At 39.2% G+C, this 22162-nt stretch overlaps 1 protein-coding gene across 4 annotated transcripts in view; it reads right to left on the reverse strand.

Annotated features, from left to right (window-relative positions):
* Positions 1–22162, reverse strand: part of PDE6C (phosphodiesterase 6C) — a 78123-nt gene that overhangs the window by 11356 nt on the left and 44605 nt on the right. For 2 of the 4 annotated variants that reach the window (XM_039336015.1, XM_039336014.1), the window contains exons 3-13: positions 14155–14307; positions 12863–12952; positions 12442–12582; positions 11057–11131; positions 10900–10964; positions 10737–10803; positions 9131–9178; positions 8814–8963; positions 5071–5214; positions 4906–4974; positions 1312–1458 (exon numbers count right to left, since the gene is read on the reverse strand). In XM_039336015.1, the coding sequence (XP_039191949.1) occupies positions 1312–1458; positions 4906–4974; positions 5071–5214; positions 8814–8963; positions 9131–9178; positions 10737–10803; positions 10900–10964; positions 11057–11131; positions 12442–12582; positions 12863–12952; positions 14155–14307 (1149 nt within the window). Of the gene's footprint in view, positions 1–1311; positions 1459–4905; positions 4975–5070; positions 5215–8813; positions 8964–9130; positions 9179–10736; positions 10804–10899; positions 10965–11056; positions 11132–12441; positions 12583–12862; positions 12953–14154; positions 14308–21201; positions 21845–22162 lie in introns of those variants that run through there. The other 2 variants (XM_039336017.1, XM_039336016.1) reach the window with 2 other exon arrangements.

Genomic DNA, 22162 nt, shown 5'->3' on the forward strand with positions numbered 1-22162 from the left:
TTCTATCTGGGTGAATGGTACATCATCCAAAATTAAAGTTGGAAGGCCCCTCAGATCCTTTATTCCACGTGCACCCTTAGATTGCTAAGTTTAGGCCAGAGTCTCCAAATGCTAGGAAAAGCCTTGATGGCATCACTTGTGCAGCCTGGAGCAGAGATGTATAGCAGATTATCCTCTGCATACTGATGATACTTAATCTCATACCAATGGATGACATCACCCAGTGGATTCATGTGAATATTAAATAGGAGTAGAGAGTGCAGAACCATGTGGAAGTTCATAAAATAGGGATCTAAGGATAAATCTTTCCCTACCTACCAACAACAACTGAAATCTGTCCCAGCAAGTAGAAGATGGCCTCACTCCCAATCTCTGAAGTCAGCCCAAAAGGCCACAGAGAAATCAAGGAGGGACAGGAGGGATGCATTATCCCATCCTGATCCTGCCAAACAGCATGAATTAATATGATCAATAAATAAGACTACCAACTGGCATCCTATGCATACAATAAAAGGTAAAGGTTTCCCTGTCCAGTCATGTCCAACTCTAGGATGGAGTGCTCATCTCTTTGGTCAAGGGAGCCAGTGTTGTCCAAAGACATTTTCCATGGTCATGTGGCCAGCACTGCTATACACCAAAGATGCACAGAACATTGTTACCTTCCCACTGAAGTGACACCTATTTATCTGCTCTCATTTGCATGCTTTCAAACTGCTAGGTGGTCAGAAGCTGGGGCAGAAATGGGAGCTCATCCCGTTGCGCGACACTCAGATCTTGAACCCAGACTGTCAGTTTTCTAGCTGACAAGCTCAGCAGCTTTAACCACTGAGCCATTGTGCCCCCTATGGATACAATAGGAGTTGGAAAATAATTAGATTTTGCCATTCTTATCGTGCCAGGATAACCCTTCTTAAAAGCTCAATTGGATCCATTCATTGTTCTCTCTTGCAACACTCTAAGTGCTCTTTCACTTCATCTCCATAAATGCCTTTAAAATCCAGGGATTTTCCAGTGTCTGCCGAGGCACATTCCCATGTAAGGCCATCACATCCTCTCATACCAGGGCATGATTAACACTAGAGGTGAATCATACATCAGAGCCTTAGGAATAACTCCAAGTTCTTTCTGAAATCCAGCGGGGTCTCATCACAGGGCCCCCTTTATGTTATGTCTAGAATGTGTTTTCTGATACATTTGCCCCTGAAGTAGGCCATTGCTATTGTGAAATAAATATCCATTGGCAAAGGTGATATGTCATAGATTTTATCCTGAACTATCTTTATGGGGGGGAAAAGGCAAAATGAACCTGACCTCTGGTGGTACTTTGAACTTCTCTACAACTTTTAACTGGAAGAACATTTGTATGCCGCACTTGATCAAGTCATGATCTGTAACAGGGAAGTCGCTGAAGTGAAATTCAAAGAGTTCAACGCTGCCTGGCTCAGGTAATTCCTCTGCCTGTTGAAGGAGGAAATGCAAGATAATCTTACTTGGACAGGTAGAAGATATTTTGAGCATCTTTTATTTATTACCTTTTTCAGCATTTATTGTTAAGGGGAGCAGTGCCTTGCTATCTGCTTGGAATTATCACCTATGCAGAATTCTCATATTTCAAGAGGCATGTCTGATAAAAACTAACCTTTTCAATAATTATGAATTATTTTTGCAAGGGAAATATTTTTATGGCAGTGAAATGTATTGCTACCTGGTAGTTTCTATGAGATATAATTTAAAGAAAAGATCATCTGAAATAACTGGATCATTTGCTGTAGGTTGAACATATATTTTGCAACAAATTGGCTAAATCAGTGCCCCTTCAGACAAAATCTGGCCCATCAAATATATCCTGCTTATGCATGGATATGGCATTCAACTTTTAGCCCTAAGGCAGGGGTGTCAAACTCAATTTCATTGAGAGCTGCATCAGTATTGCGGTTGCCCTCAGGGGGCTGGGTGGGTGTGGCCAGGGGGGTGCAGCCTACTGGGTGGGTATGGATGGAGTGGGTGTGGCCTACTGGGTGGGCATGGCCAGCTCTACATCATTCGCATCAAGGGTGCCTGTGGGGGTCTGGGCAGGAGTGGGACAGATCTGAAGGTCTCTGGCAGAGGGGGTGGGACTGGGGCAAGTGCCAAGGCATGGTCCACTGGACGAGCCTCACTGTTCTTCTCAGGCCATGTGGGGGGGCTGGATGGTGGTGTGGGCTGTCTGGAGCCCTGGGCAGCAGAGGTCAAATGCCCAGCCTGGCTCTTGAGCACCCATGGCACCAAGCCCAGCCCCACTTCCTCAAGGCTGCTCCTTAAAGTTCTCCTGGTTCCTCGCTGTTTCCAGACAGCCTTCTGGAGCTAAGACTGAATGTGTTTCAGCATAGATGGCCACCACAAAATTCTACATTGGCTTCCGGCTGGCCTGGGCCAGGGCCAAGGCAGAGGGGGCTGTTCCCTCACTGTTTACAGGATGGCTTCGCGGGCCACATGAAACCACTTCGCGGGCCTTGTGTTTGACATGTCTGCCCTAAGGCCTGCAATTTCAGGAAAAGAAGCAGAATGGAAAATTATGACTAGCCTCTTAAGAAAATTATTCCTCATCACTGTAAAGGTCTCCCTAATCCAGTTTCTTATTACAGTGAGCAGTCTGATGCTTTAAGAAGCCTGACAAGCAGGGGATTAATGGCACTTTCCAGGTCATGCTCTCCAGCTGTCAAATTTTGCCAGTTGAGAATTACAGAATAACAGAGTTGGAAGCAGTGGTGGGATTCAGATAGGTGAACAACTGGTTCTCTGTGTGGATGCCATTTCCGGAAGTCCATTCTGGGCCTGGGCAACAAAAAATTAGCTACCGGTTCTGCCGAAGTGGTGTGAACTGGCTGAATCCCACCACTGGTTGGAAAGGACCTTGGAGGTCTTCTAATCCAAACCCCTGTTCAAGCAGGGGACCCTACACCATTTCTGATAGATGGCAGTCCAGTCTCTTCTTCAAACTCTCCAGTGATGGAACACCCACAACTTCTGCAGGCAAGCCATTCAATTGATTAATTGTTCTCACTGACAGGAAATTTCTCCTTAGTTTTAATTTGGAGCTCTCTTTGATAACCCACTATTCATTATTTCTTGTCCTGCATTTGTTACAGCCCCTCAAATATTGGAAGACTACTATCATGTCACCCCTAGTCCCTCTTTTTGTTAGGCTAGACCAGGGGTCTTCAAACTTGGCCCTTTTATGACTTGTGGACTTCAACTTCCAGAATTCCTCAGACAGTTATCACAACCATTCATTGTATAGTTTAGCCTCTAGTCCCCCAATCTTCTTTGTTCTTCTCTCCACTCTTTCTAGGGTCTCAACATCTTTTTTGTATCATGAGGACCAAAACTGGATGCAGTATTCCAAATGTGGTCTTACCAGTGCAGTATAAAGCGAGAATACCATGAGAATTCAGATGAAGGGAAAAGAAATATAAAAAATGTATTCCCTTTCCTCCGATTCATGAAAAGCCATCAGAAGAAAATAAGAGGGTATACAATGAGGAAACACAAATCACAATGCAAATTCTGCTGCTTTAATACATGAGTCATGATGTCACAACATGAGCATGGCACCAAGCTAACTTGGTGTTGTGACAGTTGGTTCCTGAATAACCTCAGAAAGTCTGCTTTCCAGCAAATGTATATTCATTGTTCTGATAAGATTTCTAGATTTAACAGGTGCTATTGCTCCAGTTGTCTTTGTGAATGGAAGGAGTAACCTTCATTCAGTGAATGTTCAGTCTAGAATTGACTTAATCAAGTCAGCTCACAGTGACACCGAAACATTTAAATAAGTTCCTTGGATGGATCCTAAGAGCAGGAGGTTTTACTATATAATCATTGCAACCTGAGCAACATTAATCCTGTGACTTACCAAAATAGAGTTAGATAGGATGGTCCAATGGGAGTGACTGAGACATGCTCTATACCCAAAGATTCAACTAGATTAGGATATTGCTTTGAATACCGTGCAATCATGAAAGAGGCAGATGGAACAAACACCCACATGTTATAAAGTCTACTTTGTAAAGGCAGAAATAGTAACCATTTATACTGTAGCAATAGAAGAATCCCCAGATAGCTATTACAGGTAATTGGTAACATTAGGAACTGAAAATGTTTCTTACTTATTGTTTATGGTATGTTTGTGAATTAATACAGTTTATAGTCCAAAGAAGAGGAAACACACTGAAATGTGATGCTAGTCGGAGAAGGGACAGGATAAAATAGAACATTATATAGAAATAGAGATAGGCCACTACTAAAATGAGAGTTCTATATACAGATATTCCTTAACTTACAACTATAATGGAGCCTGGGATTTCTGTCGTATGTCATGACAGTCATGAGTCAAGACACCCAGGTGACCAACCCAATGTTATATTTTTCTGCCGTGATTGTTAAGCAAACATGGCGGCTGTTAAGTGAATGAAGTAGCCATTAAGTGATTGTGGTGATCATTAAGCAAAACCATTGTCCATAATTGGGTGTTTTTGGCCATAAGCCAGAAGTAAATGTCAGTTTCCTGTAAAAAAAAACCACATTGAAATTGCAGTCATATGCCTGCAGCTCACTGCAATGGGCCATAAATATGGGCTGGTTGGTTGCTTTGTGACTACGTGAACCTGGGGAGGGGGGATGCTCAGAACTTTGAATTCCCTATAATGGCATCTGTTATATCCTAACTCATTGTTACTGGTGTGTAAAATGCTCTTTTAGTCCAAATAACTAAAGTCAAGTGAAACCAACAGGCACAAGTTGAACAAATAAAGTTTAAAAATCCCTAGCTGGCAAATAAATAAATCATCAAGAATGTTTCCACAGTATGGAACTATGTCTGTATAGACTTGAAGTTGACCTTTAGGAAAACAGTTGGTTACTTACCAGAATTTTAACAAGTTCTTTCTCATCACAGTCTTCAAAATTATCTTGATTCAATTTTTCTTTGCATTTCTTAAAGTAAGGAGCAAAGGAAAGAAACAATTTTAAGTTCTGTTCATCCAACAATAAGGTTCACACTTCCACCCAGGATGCAGAAGGAACACTCACCAGTATACTTTTAACTTCTGAAGGTGTTGCTTTTGTCTGATACATGAGCATTTCCTGAGCAATATCTTTCCGATTTTCCATCTTATTCAGTTTCTCATATGTCTCAGGATTTAAAACAGACCATCCAAGGAATTGTGTAAGCATCTGAATTGATAAAGAAGTAGAACTGTTTAGGGTTTTCAGTGTGACTCGTTCAATATATTTCAAATTTTGGAAAGGCACATATCCAACAATACTTTTAAGCTTTTGTTTAGGATTTCTTAAAAACAACCAAAAATGTTGAATGATATAGATGCTAATTTTTAGCAACTCCCTCATATGAAAGAAGACTCTATGAGTCATTCTATTTGACTCGAAATCAAATCCACAGCCCCCATTTAGGCGTCATATTATATGTTACACATCAAGAAACCTTTACACATGATATCCTCCAGGTTTTATCATATGTAAGTTTTCGCATGTACAATGAACATCTCCCTGTGTGTATGTAAGTATGCTGGAGAAGAAGTTGGCATGTCTATAGAAGAGACTTGTCTGATTATGATTATGTACAGAATGTCTTATGGATTTTATTCAGTTTTGTAGGCATACCATGTAAATAACACCATTAGTAGAATAGATCCCCTTCTCATCTGTTATAGGATTTCTAAGGTAGGGATCCTATTGAAGCAGGCTGGGAAGAAGAAACTACAGAAATATTGGGAGAAGAGGGAAAGATTGCACCATTTTTGGTGGTTGGATAGTGGCCTGCAACAATTGGATAGTGGCCTGCAACAAGCCGAGGTGGCGCAGCAGTTAGAGTGCAGTACTGCAGGCCACTTTAGCTGACTGTGTTCAGCAGGTCAGCGGTTCAAATCTCACCGGCTCAAGGTTGACTCAGCCTTCCATCCTTCCGGGGTAGGTAAAATGAGGACCCAGATTGTTGGGGGCAATGTAAATATATATATACATTGCTTACTGGTGTACACCACTTAGAGAGTGCTTACACTTAAAGCGGTATATAAGTCTCATAAATAAATAAATAAATAAATAAATAAATAAATAAATTATGCAATAAAAGTTGCATAATGCGATTACATTAAAATTGACAGAAGGAGTCAACCTATTCTCCAAAGCACCTGAAGGCAGGACAAGAAACAATGGATTGAAACTAATCAAGGAGAGAAGCAACCTAGAACTAAGGAGAAATTTCCTGACAGCTAGAACAATTAATCAGTGGAAGAACTTGCCTCCAGAAGTTGTGAATGCTCCAACATTGGAGGTTTTTAAGAAGAGATTGGATAACCTTTTGTCTGAAATGGTATAGGTTTCCTGCCTGAGCAGGGGGTTGGACTAGAAGACCTCCAAAGTTCCTTCCAACTCTGTTGTTAGATATAGATGGGGCATTATACTAGCAAGCAACTATTTTAACACGGCTTAAAGAATGGATAATGCTTAGAGACAAAAGACCATTATACCTAGAGGGGCATGACCTACAAATTTGTTGACATGCCTTTCTGTGGTATGGGAAGAATAAAACACATAGATACTTTCAAAATCACTTTATAAGAAATGCACTTCTTTCAGAATGGGGAAAAAAAGAAGCAAAACTTTATATTAAGATACCTGGATGGCTTTCAACAATGGAAACTTTCGCTTACCCAAATTTAATTAATTACGACAAAGTTGTGACTTATAAAGAAATTTTGGAAAATGAAGGAAAATTGAAAGACAGACAAGATTTACAAGAACAAGGTATTGATCTATCGTGGTGGCCATATCTGCAAATTCAAACAAGATATGAAAAAGATGTTAAAACAGTGGAATTCTATAAGGAACAGACAGAATTTGATCAGATACTGTTAAAAACAGATGAAAAGTTGATTAAGAAACTCTATAAATTTCTGTTAAACTTAAAGATGGAGGAAGAACAAGTTAAAAAAATGATGATAATATGGGCAAAAAACTTTGGATATAATATAGAATTAGAAGACTGGCAAAAGTAATGGAAAGAAATGTTAAATTAACTAAAGCAGTGGCATGTAAAGACAACTTATATAAAATGTTTTACAGATGGCATACGACACCAGTGAGATTAGCAAAACCGTTTAAAAATACTTCAAACAAGTGTTGGAAATGTAAACAAAGACCAGGTACTTACTATCATATCTGTGGACATGCCCAAAAGCAAAAAGATTTTGGGTAAAAATACATTTATGGTTGGAGACAATAACTAAAAAATAAATAGACTTTAAGCCAGAATTATTTTTGTTAAGAATAATAGGAGCAAATTATGAGAAAGATTGCATATATTTAATTCTACACATACTAACTGCAGCAAGAATTGTATTTGCCCAACATTGGAAAAATGAAAATTTACCAACTGAAGAAGTATTAATTAAGAAAATTTTAGAGTGTGCAGAAATGGACAGATTGACTTTAAAGATAAACGAGAAAGAAAACTCAGTGTATTTTAGAACATGGGATAATTTCTATCAATGGCTAGAAACATGAGTTAGAGAGAAAGGAATATGATATGTAACATTGAATATATATTAGTAAGAAGAAGACTATCGAGTGATTAATTAACATATTGTTTATGATAATTAACTATTATTTATTATTTCTTGTTAGCATGCTAAAGACTCAGCGGAGCCATGGAGGCAATGTCAAACTTTGTGGCCACTTTCCTACCACCAGGAAACTGCAGAAATAAGTAGGGGATGGGAATCATATGTAGGGAATGCTATGCCCTCAAAGTCATTTAGAGCCACAAATGCTAATAACCAGCAATGCCTGGGGAAAAGGGTGGCAAAAGAACCACGTTGGCAATTATAAATGCCTCACCCCTTTTGTGTATGTCTGATGTTTACACACCTACAAAAGATGACACCTACTGTCATCTTGACTATTTTGACCCACACAGACATGCATGCCTATGATCTTAATATGAATAGCAATATGCATTTAGCTAAAAACAAACTAGTGCAACCAGTGCAACTCAACGGAAACAGGTGAAACTTGCTACTACTATATGGTTCCCAACAAGCTAGTTCACTGCAGGGGTAGAACGAAGGGTTCTTGGCCATGTAGTGGACTTCCAATGATCTCTTAATGATGGATCATGTCAGCTGCCACTTCATGCTTGCGCTTTGCAGCCATTCAGTATCTCCGAGATGGGCTGCAAGAACAACCGGCTGGGAATGGAAAGCAGCTGCATACCAAATCTACACCCGAAGTGACTGTTCTAAAAACATCTTGCTTGAATTTGATTGGACATGGGGGCCCAGTGATGGGAGGCAACTAAGGGAGGGAAAAGTTCGACTTGGGATTTTGGTGCGCAATTCTCAGTTCTGGCTATGCATTGTTGTAATTCACTTGACTTCTAGTAAACAATACCTTTCTCGATAAATGGGGTTAAGGATCGTCCTTACATAGAGGTTCAAGCTGAGAGGCAGATCTGACAGATAGGGATGCTGTGGATGGTACACTGACTTTCATGCTGCCTTTACCCTTACCAATATATTAATAGCTACTGTATTCCACCACCTTTCTTATCATTGTTTATAACAGTGAGTTGTACCTAAGGACATAGTCAAGATATTAACTCCTTGCTTGCGAGGTAAGCCACAGCTTGTAAATTCTATTTAAAGGATGATTAGATAGAGACATTAACAAGTATACATTCTTACTGATTTCTATGAGAATTTTCTTCCTCTGGTGCCTCACTGTAAGCTGATAAAACCAACCAACTTTGAACTTACTTCAGTTATCTGTTCGTCATATTCATCAAATGGTTTTCCATCTTTCCTGTTGTAAAACGTAGCTACGCCTACAATCTCTTCTTTTTTGTTTACAATAGGTAAAGATAAGACATTTTTTACAGTCCAGCCTGAGTCGTCCAAAGGTTCTCTCTAAACAAAAGGAAAAGAAAGGCTATTAGAGTATTTATGGAGACCAGCATGGTTACGCATGGTGCATGTACATAGGATAAAGGCAGTGGGTCCAACTAAATAAAATAAGAATTAATGTTTTTATCTATTTCCTTGCTTGCTTGCGGAGCCAGTAAAAATGATATTACCTGAAAAGCGAAGTATTCGTCTGCTTGTGCATTCATCATATTGCAAATCTAGGGGAGAAAATAAACAATAAAGATTTGTTCCTACATTTAAATATTGGCATTCATTACCACTAACCAAGTACGAGTGTTCAGGATGGTTGGTCCTATTGCTACCTTTCAAAAAGGCATTGTACAGGTAGTCCTCAACTTACAACAGTTTGTTTAGTGACCATTTGAAGTTACATCAGCTTTATGACCATTTTGTATACTTAAAACTATAGCAGCATCCCCATGGTCACGTGATCAAAATTCAAACACAGTTGTTATGCGAATCACTGCAGTTGTTAAGTTAGTAACACAGTTGTTAAGAGAATCTGGCTCCCCCATTGACTTGGCTTGTCAGAAGGTCGCAAAAGGTGATCACATGACCCCAGGACACTGCAACTGTCGTAAATATGAATCAGTTACCAAGTGTTTGAATTTTGATTATGTCACCATGGGGATGCTACAAAGTAGTATAGGTAATCCTCAACTTACAATTGGTTGTTTAATAACCATTCAAAGTTCAATGGACCCCCCCCCCAAGGTACTTATAATCCGATTTCAAAGTTCCATACTCCATGCCTTGATATGGTTTTCCTTCTGAGGAGATCTTTTCTAACGGTTGCTCTTCTCGCAGTCACATGATTGCATTTTGGGTGCTTGGCAACTGGCCTGCATTTACAGACATCCCATGGACATGTGACTATGATTTATGATGTTTTTTGCCGGAAACCGGTCTTTACTTCCGGTTTCCGGCAAAAAAATGGCCATTGCAGACAATAGATTTGCTTAATGACTCCAGTATTTGCTTAACTACTTACAATTAACTAAAGGGTTGAAAATCGGGTTAGTCACATAGTGACCCACACAATGAACAACATTACTTACAACTATAATTCCAGGTTCAATTTCAGTTGTAAGTCAAAGACTTCCTGAAGGTAATTGCTAACCACTCACAAAACACATTATCTAGAACAGGAGTTCCTAAACCTTTTGCCACCTCCCTTTAGTGTAATCTCAATATACAAACTTTCTTCTAAAAATCTAAGGTCCAAAATCAATACAAATGAAGAATGAAGCTATACAATGAAATTTTGCGAAAGGTGGATTTATTGTAACAGTGTACAGCTACAAATCTCCTTGGACTCAAGGGAGGTAAACTTCATAATCTGGGAAACCCTGATCTAGAAGCTAGAGCAGGAAAGCTATAGTAAGATAGTAGGACTTTGCAAGCCAACAGCTTTAAGCATAAGCCACAGTTTTTCATGAATAGAGCTGAAAGAAGCCCTGGTTTAGAATCTTGAGCTACTGTCATTCAGTGTAAAGAACATTACGTTAGATAGATAAATGGTATGTTTTTGTGCCACAGAACATAATTAATTTTATCACAATCAAACAGCCTAAGTATGTATAAGTAAAAGAGAGTCGCAAGTAATTGCATCAGAATGTTGTTCCTTCCCATATATTAAATTGTGAAATAAAAATGGTTAGTTCAAATGTGAACATGTAGATTTACACACACAAACACACATATCCAGCACATAGCCCCAGAAAGAATTATAGGGAAGTAACATCTGGAACTTACAAATCCATTTACAGCAACATAAGTTGGTAAGCCACTCACAAGACACCAGTGATCTGCAGGAGGTGACCTTAAGAGAGAGAATGAGTCAAAAATCATCATTTCATATTATACCATGAACTCCTACAGCTATTTACTATTTGAGCACCTAATAATAAGCACTTACGGAATTACTTGAATTTGTTCTTCTCCATGTAGAATATAATCGATTAGCTTATAAAAGTTAATTTCCTAAATACAAGGGGAAAAAGCAATACAAGAATCTTAAACATACCAACATTTCATAATATTGTAATTTGGACAGATGAAGTATATCTACTCACCCGACCATCAGGGGTCTTTGGTCCTTTGTAAGGCTCTACTTCTCCCAATTTAATTGGCCATTCATCGTAAAATTCCTGGAAATAATTGCATATTATTCAAGGGGTTCCTGAAGAAAAGAAGCTTCTAAAAACCTGGTGTCCTCCATAGATAGTATTTTGGACTTCAATTCTCATCTTCGGCCATTAGATAAGAGAAAATCTGTTTTCCGATAGGTTGCCTAATTCCTACAAAACTCAACCAGATATACTGTAAGATCAGTACACAGCAACATCCAAAGGGAAGGACAAGACAGATGAGATGGGTAGCAAGAATAACCTTGGGAGACGGGGAAGAGCCGCAGCCAGGGCATTGGTCAGATGAGAGAAATCTCAACCTGCAGAAGGAATGGAGATGCAGAAAGCATCTCAAAAGAGATCTTCCCCATTTACCTAGAAAGTAAAGACTGGGGAGAAGGGAAATGCTTTCAGACATGCAAGATTCTGTGACTGTAATCTTACAATAAAAATAGTTTTAGTACTCATGGATTTGGTTTCATGTCTGGACGATTTTCGAATGGCTGAAAATAATATCTGTAGCTGTGAAATGGAAATCCTGTCTCTTGTGCATTGCATACCCAAGCATATAAAAAGAGGGCAGGGCTTCTCTCATTCTGTAGTCTATTTTTGAGCCCCTTATCAGAACATTTGGACCAGGCAGGACAACTCTTAATATGGTTAAAACAACAGGGTTCTTGGTACTCTCTGAGTTTGATGGTTTTCTTGAAGACGTTTCATTACCAGACTAGCAATATTAGCACTACCAATATTATTCTGCACTGATGTTGTTACCTAGTCTGGTAATGAAACGTCTGCAAGAAAACCACCAAGTTCAGAGATTTTCTAATTTTTCTTTAAGAAATTTTGCTTCTCATCCAATTAGCTTCTTCAGTTCAGAACGAAGATGCTTATTGGATGAGAAGCGAAATGTCTTAAAGAAAAATCAGGAAGTCCAATTGCCTTTATTAAAAAAAAGCACCTTTGGGACAACCATGACCTGGATGATTTAGAACCTCTACAGACACATTCAAGAATTAAAGAGCACCAAGGAACCCACAGTTCAATCCTGACACACAAATATTCTCTTCTATGATTAAAACAATAGGGTGGGCAAGATTTGCCTCAAACAACAGGTTTTTGAAAGAAAAATAATATATCCGTTGTAAACATGCTTTATCTGAAGAAATAACCTATATTGATTGTAATAGAATTCATTTTCAAAGGTCATGCTTTTCATTTTTTTCATTTATGGCTCAGTTATGATTTCTAGATGACAAGAGGCTTTACTTCAAAGCATGGAATGAGAAGGAGTTAAATTGTTTTCTGCTGGTAAATAAAATTATACTGACCTTCTCTTTGGTCATGTCCAGCAGACCAATGGAATATCTTTCGCAATTTAAATATTGTCGAATAGTATACATGGCTTTGTGAAACTGTCGCTCAATATCTGTAAGTTCTTCAAATACTTTGTTGGCAGACCATAAAAGTATCTATTGAAGAGAAGTCAGGGTGGGGTGGGGGATAATTTTTTAATACGTGGCTAATGAGAGATAGAAAAAAACATGATAACTTCTGTTCAAACATTCAAGGTATTTGTTATATTGTCTGGTAGAGCCTATGACGTAATAGGCTATTTGGAACTAACATAGTTACCAAATACAGACAATGGCAGCTTAACATGGTCTCTTGGTAAGAGAAAAAATAAAACCAAACTATCCATACAAAATAATTACATTTAATTGATTATTAAAGTAGATAAAAATAATTTACCTGACTCTTTCTAAGTTCAACGTTATACAGGTATGTAATATGGTTTTGTTTCACAACAAGGGAAAGGAACTGAATATATTTATTAAAGACCTGCAAAAAAAAATATAAATAAGTATACAACAAATTCTTGGATGCTAACAGCATCTCTCAACCTTGATGACTTCAAAATATGTGAACTTCAATTCCCAGAATTTCCCAGCCATCCCAGCTAGGAGTTTAAGTCCACACATTTTAAAATTGTCAAAGCTGAGACCAAATTTAAGCAATTACAATTTGATGAGAATGAGATGGATGGCAAATAAATTTAACAGATAGATGATAGACAGCTAGATAACAAGATTATATGGAAGTTAACCTTATGGTTGCCTGACTCTTCCTGGAAGAGTTTGGCCTTCAGATAGAAGGCAATCAGGGTTTTGGTGTAGAAGGACTGGCAGAACCAGAGGAAGGGTGAAAAGAGGGATCAGCCTAGAATCACTACACAACCACAAAGAAATTAAACCCAAACCCCCTTGAATGTCACTGATCCTTCTCTAACTCAAACCAAGTACAGATCATTGGTTAAAAAGATTCCTATGTATAGCAATCAGTATAAATCAGTGAAATCAAACCTTCATTTGTGGATTTAATCTTTTGCACTGCCACTTGGGCCAGATGGAGGGGGCACATCCTTTTTTTAAATTTGGTTCTCAGTGGCTCTTAAAGTCATCACTCAAATTAGGATTTTTAACTTTTTTTTTCAATTTTTCGGGACTCAAGTGCCAGAAATACAAGTTACACCTTGAGAGAATGTGTCATGCCTCCATCCGAGCCGGAATCTGAGGAGGACATGGAGCTGGAGCAGGACCTTGTTGAGGCCCAGGAGGCAGTATCTGTGGCTTCGGAGAACTGTGGGGAAGAGCAGGCTGAGGCATAGTGAAATCAAGATGGCAGCCACAATTGCTGGATTAAAGCCCTTTTTTTGTTTATGTGCATCACATATACAACAACATATTTAAAAAGGCAGGGCTTGAATCACACAGCTGAAGCCTTCTTCTTAACTTCTGGATGCTCTCCTGTTCCCCCTTGCAGACATCTCTGAGAGGCAGATGGCAAATACTGTACTGTAAACACATTTAGCTGAAATACACCTTTTTCTGCTTCAAGTTTCTCTTCTGATGTGCATAAGAAATCCACGGAGCCCATGTTAGGCTTCAACAACACTAAAATGTAAGATGATCTCAAGCTGCTCACCGAAAGAGGTGTGATTAAGCAAAGCAACATGTTTTCTTGAAAAAGCAATCCATACTTACATCTTCATCCTCTTTAGAGAACTCAGAAGCATTTTGTTTGTTAAGTGCCATGAAAACTGCAAGAACTTCCTTGCATTGCATAATGGGAACAGTGAGCATATTGTTGGTTGTATAACCAGTTTGATTATCCACAAAGTCGGAGAAGTGATTATTCTGAAACAAACACGAAGTTAGTTTATTTTTCAAGTGTGACTCAGGATAATCCAGATGACATCGTTGCTGCTTGTCTCTAACACCCCTGAGAGATAAGTCACATTTGTCCCTTAACATGGAGAAGTGTATTGAGGGAATGGCACATTTATATGCAATAATGGCACCTGCAAGAGGGATATATGGAGGCCAGTGATAAAACACATGTTGTATTATTGCAACAGAAGCACTGTCATCTACATATTTGCATGTGGTATCGTGACCCAAGGATGAAAGGGATGATCTATTATGACAGCATGTTTTGTCATTTTTGCCTTATACCCTTATCAGTTCCACACCAATTGTTTTCAAATGTCTTCCAGATAACTTCACTTTGGATTTGAAAGCAAATAAATAAAAAAATCTAATTATCCAGGGATGCGCACCTAGTGCATTCTAACAATGTGTCTTCTTCTAAAATCACACTGCAGGTGTGTAAGGCAGTTGCTACATGATCCCTCTAGAACTGTAAGATATGTTTTTCTTTTTTGCCCCTTTTACAGAGTCATCTGAATGAGATTTATGTTTCCTATGATTAGTAGATATCCTGCACATATCTTTGCCTTCATTCCTGAGCAGATATCCTGGTCACCCAGATTCAGCCTATGCCCAAATGCAGCTCTTACGGTAGATGAGGTACCACTTGATACAGTGCATGTAACTAGGTCTTTTGTAGAAGCAGAGAAGATCCATCAAACCCTGATGGGCCAATATCCCACAATACATTCTTTGTAACCATAATTCATTTAAATTGTATATATTATTACTTTGTTGATATTAATAGTTTAAGATACTTTTACTTTGTTGTAATTTTAGAAGTTTTAGAAATAATTGAGCCACCTCAAGATCCCACCAGTTCCCTGACACTCACCCATCCCCAGCCTGATGACAAAGCCAGATCTTGAGGGATTTCTTGGAAATAAGGAGGAATGAAGCTGACCTCATTTCAGTGTTGAGAATGTTCCACAAGACAAGTACAACAGAGAAGGCCCGCCTCCCTGGGCCTGCCAAAAGACAGGCCTTGCAGCATACCTCTCTTGTTGGAGCTGATGGGACAAGCAGATGTAATTGGGGAGACGTAGTTCCTTAGATAATCTGGCCCCGTGCCATGATTAAAACCAGCACTTTGAATTGGACCCAGAAGTAGACTGACAATCAATGCAGTTTGTGGAGCAGAGGTATAGCGTGTTGTTTTAGCACACATAACTGCCCATGCCACTATATTTTGCGTCAGCTGAAGCTTCCAGATAATCTTCAAGGGCAGCCCTATGTAAAGCACATTACAATAATCCAATCAGGAGGTGACTAGGGCATTAGTAACTGTGAGCAGAGATCCCCGATCCAGAAATGGGTGTAATTGGTATGCAACACAAAGCTGTGCAAAGGCCTTTCTAGCCACAACTGCCACCTGTTCCTTAAGCAGGAGTCATGAATCTAGGAGGACCCAGATTACACACTGGGTCTGCAATACCTCATCCCATGGTGACAGTTTCACCCAATAGCTTCACAAAAATGTTGAATAAGAGCATATAGAGCAGCAAACTCATCCCACATAGTAGAGTCTTGAGCGGGATCTCTCTTCCCTGAACATCCTCAACTGGATCTCACAACACAGTGCCACCCAACCCCAATTCCCTGAGCTGATCCAAAAGGATGCTGTGGTCAATGGTATCAAAAGCTCCAGAGAGGTCAAATAGGGCAAGGATGTATGTATGATCCCCATCCTGCTTTCCCAAAGAGCATCTAAAACTGCAACCAATGCCATTTCCATTTTATTCCATTCCATCCCAGCTGAAAGGGATCCAGATAACCCACTTCATCCAAGTTCCTCTGAAATTTCTCCTCAACCACCTTCTCAGTCATCTTCCCCAGAAAGTAGAGATTAAATAATGGATGAAAATTGCCCAGTATAGCAGAACCCAGTGATGACTTCCAGAAGAGGGGTCAAAGCAAGGCCTTTTTAAGAGGTAAAGGAACAACCCTCATTCAAGTCAGAGTTCACAACTAGTGAGTCCACTCACATGACAAACCCCAGGCCACTTTCACAAGCCAGTAGGGGCATACATCTAAAGAGCAGGTACCTGTGCTCGCAGTTCTAAGGACCCTGTCCATTTCCTCAGACCCAAGGGGTTCAAAACAATCACAAATAAGAAGGCAAACCCATCCTCCCTAGATGTCTTCTCTGGAACTACAACAAGGCTGAAGCCCAACAAATTTAAGCCATTTTGTCCAAAACTGTAGATGCTGAATCAATTCTTCCATACATTTCTGCAAGATGTTCTCTGAGCCCTTTCTTCCCAAGATGGCATGTTCACCCTATACAAGGCCAGAGGATAGTAGTCCATGGAAGCAAAAAGGATGCAGAAGCATTGATGCTTTGCTACCTCAACATCACAAAGTAAGCCTTAATAGCAATCTAGCCCATATTTGGTCGAGTTCACCCTTTGTTGGGCACCATTGTTACTCTAGATGTCTCTTCTCATCTTTTCATCTCCCTCAACTCGTCCATGAACCATAGCAAGTGATGGGATCTGCAAGAGGGGACAAATTGCATGGGTGCAATCCAATCAAAAGCCTCATCAGCCCTCGTATTCCAGGTGGCAACCAAGGCCTCAGATGCAGCAACCAGCAGGAATCATCCCCAGCTCCCTCTGAAACCCATCTGGGTCGATCAGTCACAGGGGAAGACCAGTCTAGTGGGTCCAGCCTCCCTGCAGTGGAGCAGACATATCAAACTCGTGACATCACATGACGTCGCATGACGTAACGTGACATCGTGTGACATATTGGAACTTTTTCCCCATTGCTGGCAATAGGGTGGGCGCAGTTTCCTTTTCACTCGTGTGGCCCACGGGCCGGCAGTTTGACACCCCTGCTCTAGAGAATCCAATGCTAATCAGGGTGTGATCTGACCATGAGAAGGGAGACATCAAGAACCCCCCCCCCACTTCAGATCATATAACCATTGCTCCAACAGGAATATCTGTCAGATCATCAGATTGTGGATGATCTGGAATACCTCATGGCACCAAGATAGCCATGAACTCCCAATCTATCTCAGATCCCAGGCCTAGAGCAGACAGATAGGGAATTCCATCACCAACCCAGAAATGAAATCAAGGTACTCAGGCAGGGAGGTTGCCATGCAGCAGAAAGGCTAGAACAACAGCAACAATCCCAACGGATCCCTAAGCTCAACTTAATGGACAGGGTCTCATATCCAGTCAACTGTGGAAAAAGCACCCTGAAAGCCATAAGGGATTCCCACATGACAATTCTGCCATACCTCACCCACTTTGAAGGGGAGTTATTGCTTCCCTGAGAAACAAGAAGTGGAAATAATGCTGTTATTATGAGAACACTCTCTTTCCTATTTCCAGGAAGATTCACTTACTTCAGGAGAATAACCAACTTCTTATAGCAAAGCTTTCGGTGAAGCTCAGAAAACCTCACCAAATAGCTATTTTTAAATCCTAAACCAGAAGAAATTATTAAATGATGATTTAGCCTTAGTGAAGTTGTAGTTTACACATTGAGGCCCCTATTACAGGAGGCTAAAAAGCAGTAATACTAAAAGGAGCTTCAATTGTGCAGTTATGGCCACAATCTTGCTTTTTTTATATACACTTTCCACTCCTTCCAAGGGTCGAGGGAAGGAATTTTGTTTTGAAATTCAATTAATTAGGCCAGGATAGATAGTATGAAAAACCATTAAGATGTACCTGCTTAAATATAAAGGATTATTCTGAGTTTAACATACAGTATGAGATCTGCTTTGGAAAGTTCTAGAATTTTCTGGGTTGCTATCACCAATTTGTTATGCAGATTTGTACAGTCCAATTCCTGTAATTCATGCAGTAAAACTGGAGTTGCTGCAAATTTAATCTTCTTTTGTTAAGAAAGGGGATTTCTTATGAGATTTCAATATTGGTTTTATTAAAAAGGGGTTGTTAAGTGTAATGCTTGCTGTTCTCCTCCTGATAGGATTACCATACCTGGTCTGTAAAAATCCACATGGCCACTAAGAGATATAGAAAACTGATATGAATAAAATTTTGGAGTCTACGCATGGTCTCCCACACTAGGAAATTTTCAAATCAATGTGCAATGTCAGTATCTTACATACTATAAAAGTAGAGAGTAGGAGATACAGTTCAGTTATTTCTGGATTTCCAAGTTGAGCACATGGGAAGAAACCAAACAAACACACAGGAGGAACTCCCGCATCCACAGCTTAGTTGATTTTGGAGAAGAATGGCTTTATCGCTGGAGAGCTTCCTAAAATGGTTTTGTGTTAGTTGTAAAAGTTTAATATTACTGTTTGTCTGGCTAATTTCACATTAAATAAACTATTGTTTATTATCTCCTGCTCAAATAAGATGCTGCATTCTAATCATCCAGAAAGAGCATACTTTTTTCACAACACACACACACACACACACACACACAGTGGGGGAGACAGGGCAGTGATGATAGAAGAAGTGTTGACAGCAAAATCAGGAAGGAGTATGAGAAGCTGGAGGAGTACCATGGCCTGAAAGAGGCACTAAAGAGGATGTGGAAAGTAAAAACCAAAGTGGTCCCAATAGTGATAGGAGCACTTGGGGCTGAGGCTCCTAAGCTGAGATAGTACCTCCAACAGATCCCAGGAACAGTATCAGAACAACGTGTCCAGAAGACCGCAGCGCTAGAAATAGCTAACATACTGCACAGAACTCTCAAACTCCCAGGCCTCTGGTAGAGGATTTGAGATTGAGGACGATACATGCCACCTACAGAGATTACGCAAGCAGAGATTACCTTGTTTCCCTCCAATGATTAATCGGAAGACACAGAGAATATCATCCAATCAATGTTTTGCTCCAAATTACCACTGGTTTTAGAGTATGTTCACTCACCCTACTCCCAGAAAAAGTGAGGATGGAGTTAAATTTCTGGTGTCCCTGCCGTATTTTTTAATAGTTCATAATGTAATCATTGGTGATGCAAGAAATGTATGAAAATGTTCTGTGCTTAACCAGAAGCACATCTTTCTTTGAAATATATGCATATGAATTACATAGAGATTCTTTTTTTAGAAAAATAAGGCTAAAAGTGATTTCAACCAAGTAGTTCTTAATAAAATTTATTTCCAGTGATGATGCTAATTAAGAACCTATATTTTCAGAATTCCCTTGTGTAAATGTGATGATGATGGCAGAGGGAGTTTTGACTGAAGAATGAAATATTTAAGATAGGACATTATTGGTATGAATAGTGGTGGTTTCAAAATTATAATAAAATTATAATAGTGAAACAGGTCAGAAGTGCAGGATTATGTCAACAGGAAGGGATCATATCAAAAGGAAGAGATCAGTAATTGGATGCCAATATTATGTTGAAATTTTGAATTTAAAAATGTAGTCTAAAAATTACATTCAAAACCTGTATTGGGGATTGGATATGCAGACAGGAGTGGTACTATAATGTTCATAGATTACATTAGTTACTAAGACCTCTTTCTTACTCTTGTTAGAATCAAATAATCCAATTCTTTACATTTAGTTCAAAAGATACACACTTTCTGTAGAAGAATCTGTAAAATACAATCAAAATTCATAGGGAAATGTTCCCAAAGTGATGTCCTTTAAATTGGAGGATAGAGAAGCAGAACAGAGTAATCCCAGTGTATCCAAAAAAAAAAAAAAAAATACATGAAACTGTTTTTTAAAAAGAAAGAAATCAAACTAATAGGCTGCAACAAATTGACAGATTAATTCTGTTCAGGATTACTTTTAGATATACCTGACCAAATGGATCAGATTGATTGCCAATTCACCTACAGAAAGGGAAGGGAAGGGAAGAAGGAAAGAAGGGAAGGGAAGGGAAGGGAAGGGAAGGAAAGGAAAGGAATAGATGTCAGGATTTAAAATTCTACAATAAATTTCTTCCAGACTCACAAAGCAGACTTACTATGAAAATCAAAACCACTGTATTCATTTTGGCTGCAATTCAGGATGATACCCAGGAAGCAGATTATACTGTAGATCCTTGTTTAAGGCTACACTTCCTATTTATTTCAGTGGGTTTCCCCAAGAGAAAATGGATTCTGCCCCGGTTCAGAAATAATGGGAGGAGAACATACCAGACAGACTGGAATTAGATTAATTGAGCCACAGGCCTATTGTGATTCAATCAATCTTTATTATAGTCAAAGATTAGAATTAGCCCATTGTGGTTTGTTTTAGTCAAATATCTCTCTCCAGCACAAATATCAACCTAGATGCTGCATGAGAAATATCAAGCGATATTTGATGCCTTGCCTGTTGCTATCAACAAGGGAGCTTGATAGATAATCCTTTTAATTCATAAAGTAGATTACAGGACAATAGACCAAGGAGATTAAGAACAATCTTATCTCATTCGACTTAGCACAGTACTTCTAATATTCATGATATAGGGAATTCCCTCAAAGTAAAATAGGGCAATCTTCTCAAATTATACAGAAACCGATATCTATGTGTTGTTAAATAAATAAGATTAATTTCAGCCCAGTTTGAAATCAGGAGGGGCACTAGGCAGGAACTCCAACTATCTCAGATATGGATTTGCTTTAGAAATAATAGGTTCTTTCCTTTTCTTTCTATAGTTGAAACAGTGCTCTAAAATGATATATTTTAAGATGCTGAAGAGTATGAATTGTTAAATAGTTTTCTATTTGGAAAAAAATATTTATGTTGTGCCAGCCATTTCAGGGACTTGGCATATTTAAGGAAGTGTCTATAGTTCTATGCCTCTAATTTTAAAAAGTCTTCACCCAATTCTAGATCATAACATGACTTTATCCATGCTCCAAATTCAGAAAAAGCTCCTACTCACCTTCTTCACATCTGGAACATTAAATGATTTCTTAGTATGAGCAGTCCAACCTACTATCCCGATGTCCAGAGGAAAAACAATTTCTCTTTCAGGATTCACCAAATTGTCATCATAACTGGAAGTAGGGGTGACATCAAAGATTCTGCTTGCTAACTCTGGGGTACCATTGCGGGAACGACAAATAAACATGCTACACTTGTCAGCTGCCAGTAACTGTGCCAACCTCTGCAGGACTTTATGTGAGATCTTTTCCATACAAGCTTCATCATCCTGGATTTCGGAAAGCAATTCAAAAAGTATCTCACATTCTTCTACCTTGGTCATCTCTTTGAAGGAGACCCCTTCCTTCAGATCCTCAGGGTTGACTCTGAAGAGGTTTGTTAATGCTTCTGGGCGCAGCCTTTTATCATAAAACTCCTTGGCAAATTGTGGGTTGTTCTCCAAATATTTTTCAACATCTTCTTTATTTATTTCACCCATCCTGTTTGGCTTCTCTTTGGCAGATGGTTGCTGTTGTTGTTGTTGTTTTTACTCTTGCATCACCACTGAAACCCAGCAAAAATCTGATTTTGCTTCTAATGGGAAAATGGTACGTTGTTCATTATATCTCCAGCAACCATAGACTCTGGATTTGTTCTGTGGGCTTTCCAACCTTCTAAAACCCTTGAAGTATGACAGCAGTCTGGTAGCTTATGCCTTCTTAATTAGTGACTGCTAATTAAAGAGATGTCAGGACACTAAACCCTTCAGCACTCTTAACTTGCCTATTCTAAATCAGACATTTAGCATGATAAACCAATCCAGCAGCTCCTACATAATGCACAGTATAGAAAATACACCTATAAGTGTGTACATGTATATTTTCACTTGCTTTTGCTTGCTCTTTCTTGTTATTAATTTTCCTATAAAGGGTTTGCATAGACAATGTTTCTCTTCCTGGAGGTCTACATCCACACACACA

Source organism: Crotalus tigris, unplaced genomic scaffold (assembly GCF_016545835.1).
Source record: "Crotalus tigris isolate CLP2741 ecotype Arizona unplaced genomic scaffold, ASM1654583v1 scf7180000017663.5292952, whole genome shotgun sequence".
NCBI lineage: Eukaryota > Metazoa > Chordata > Lepidosauria > Squamata > Viperidae > Crotalus > Crotalus tigris.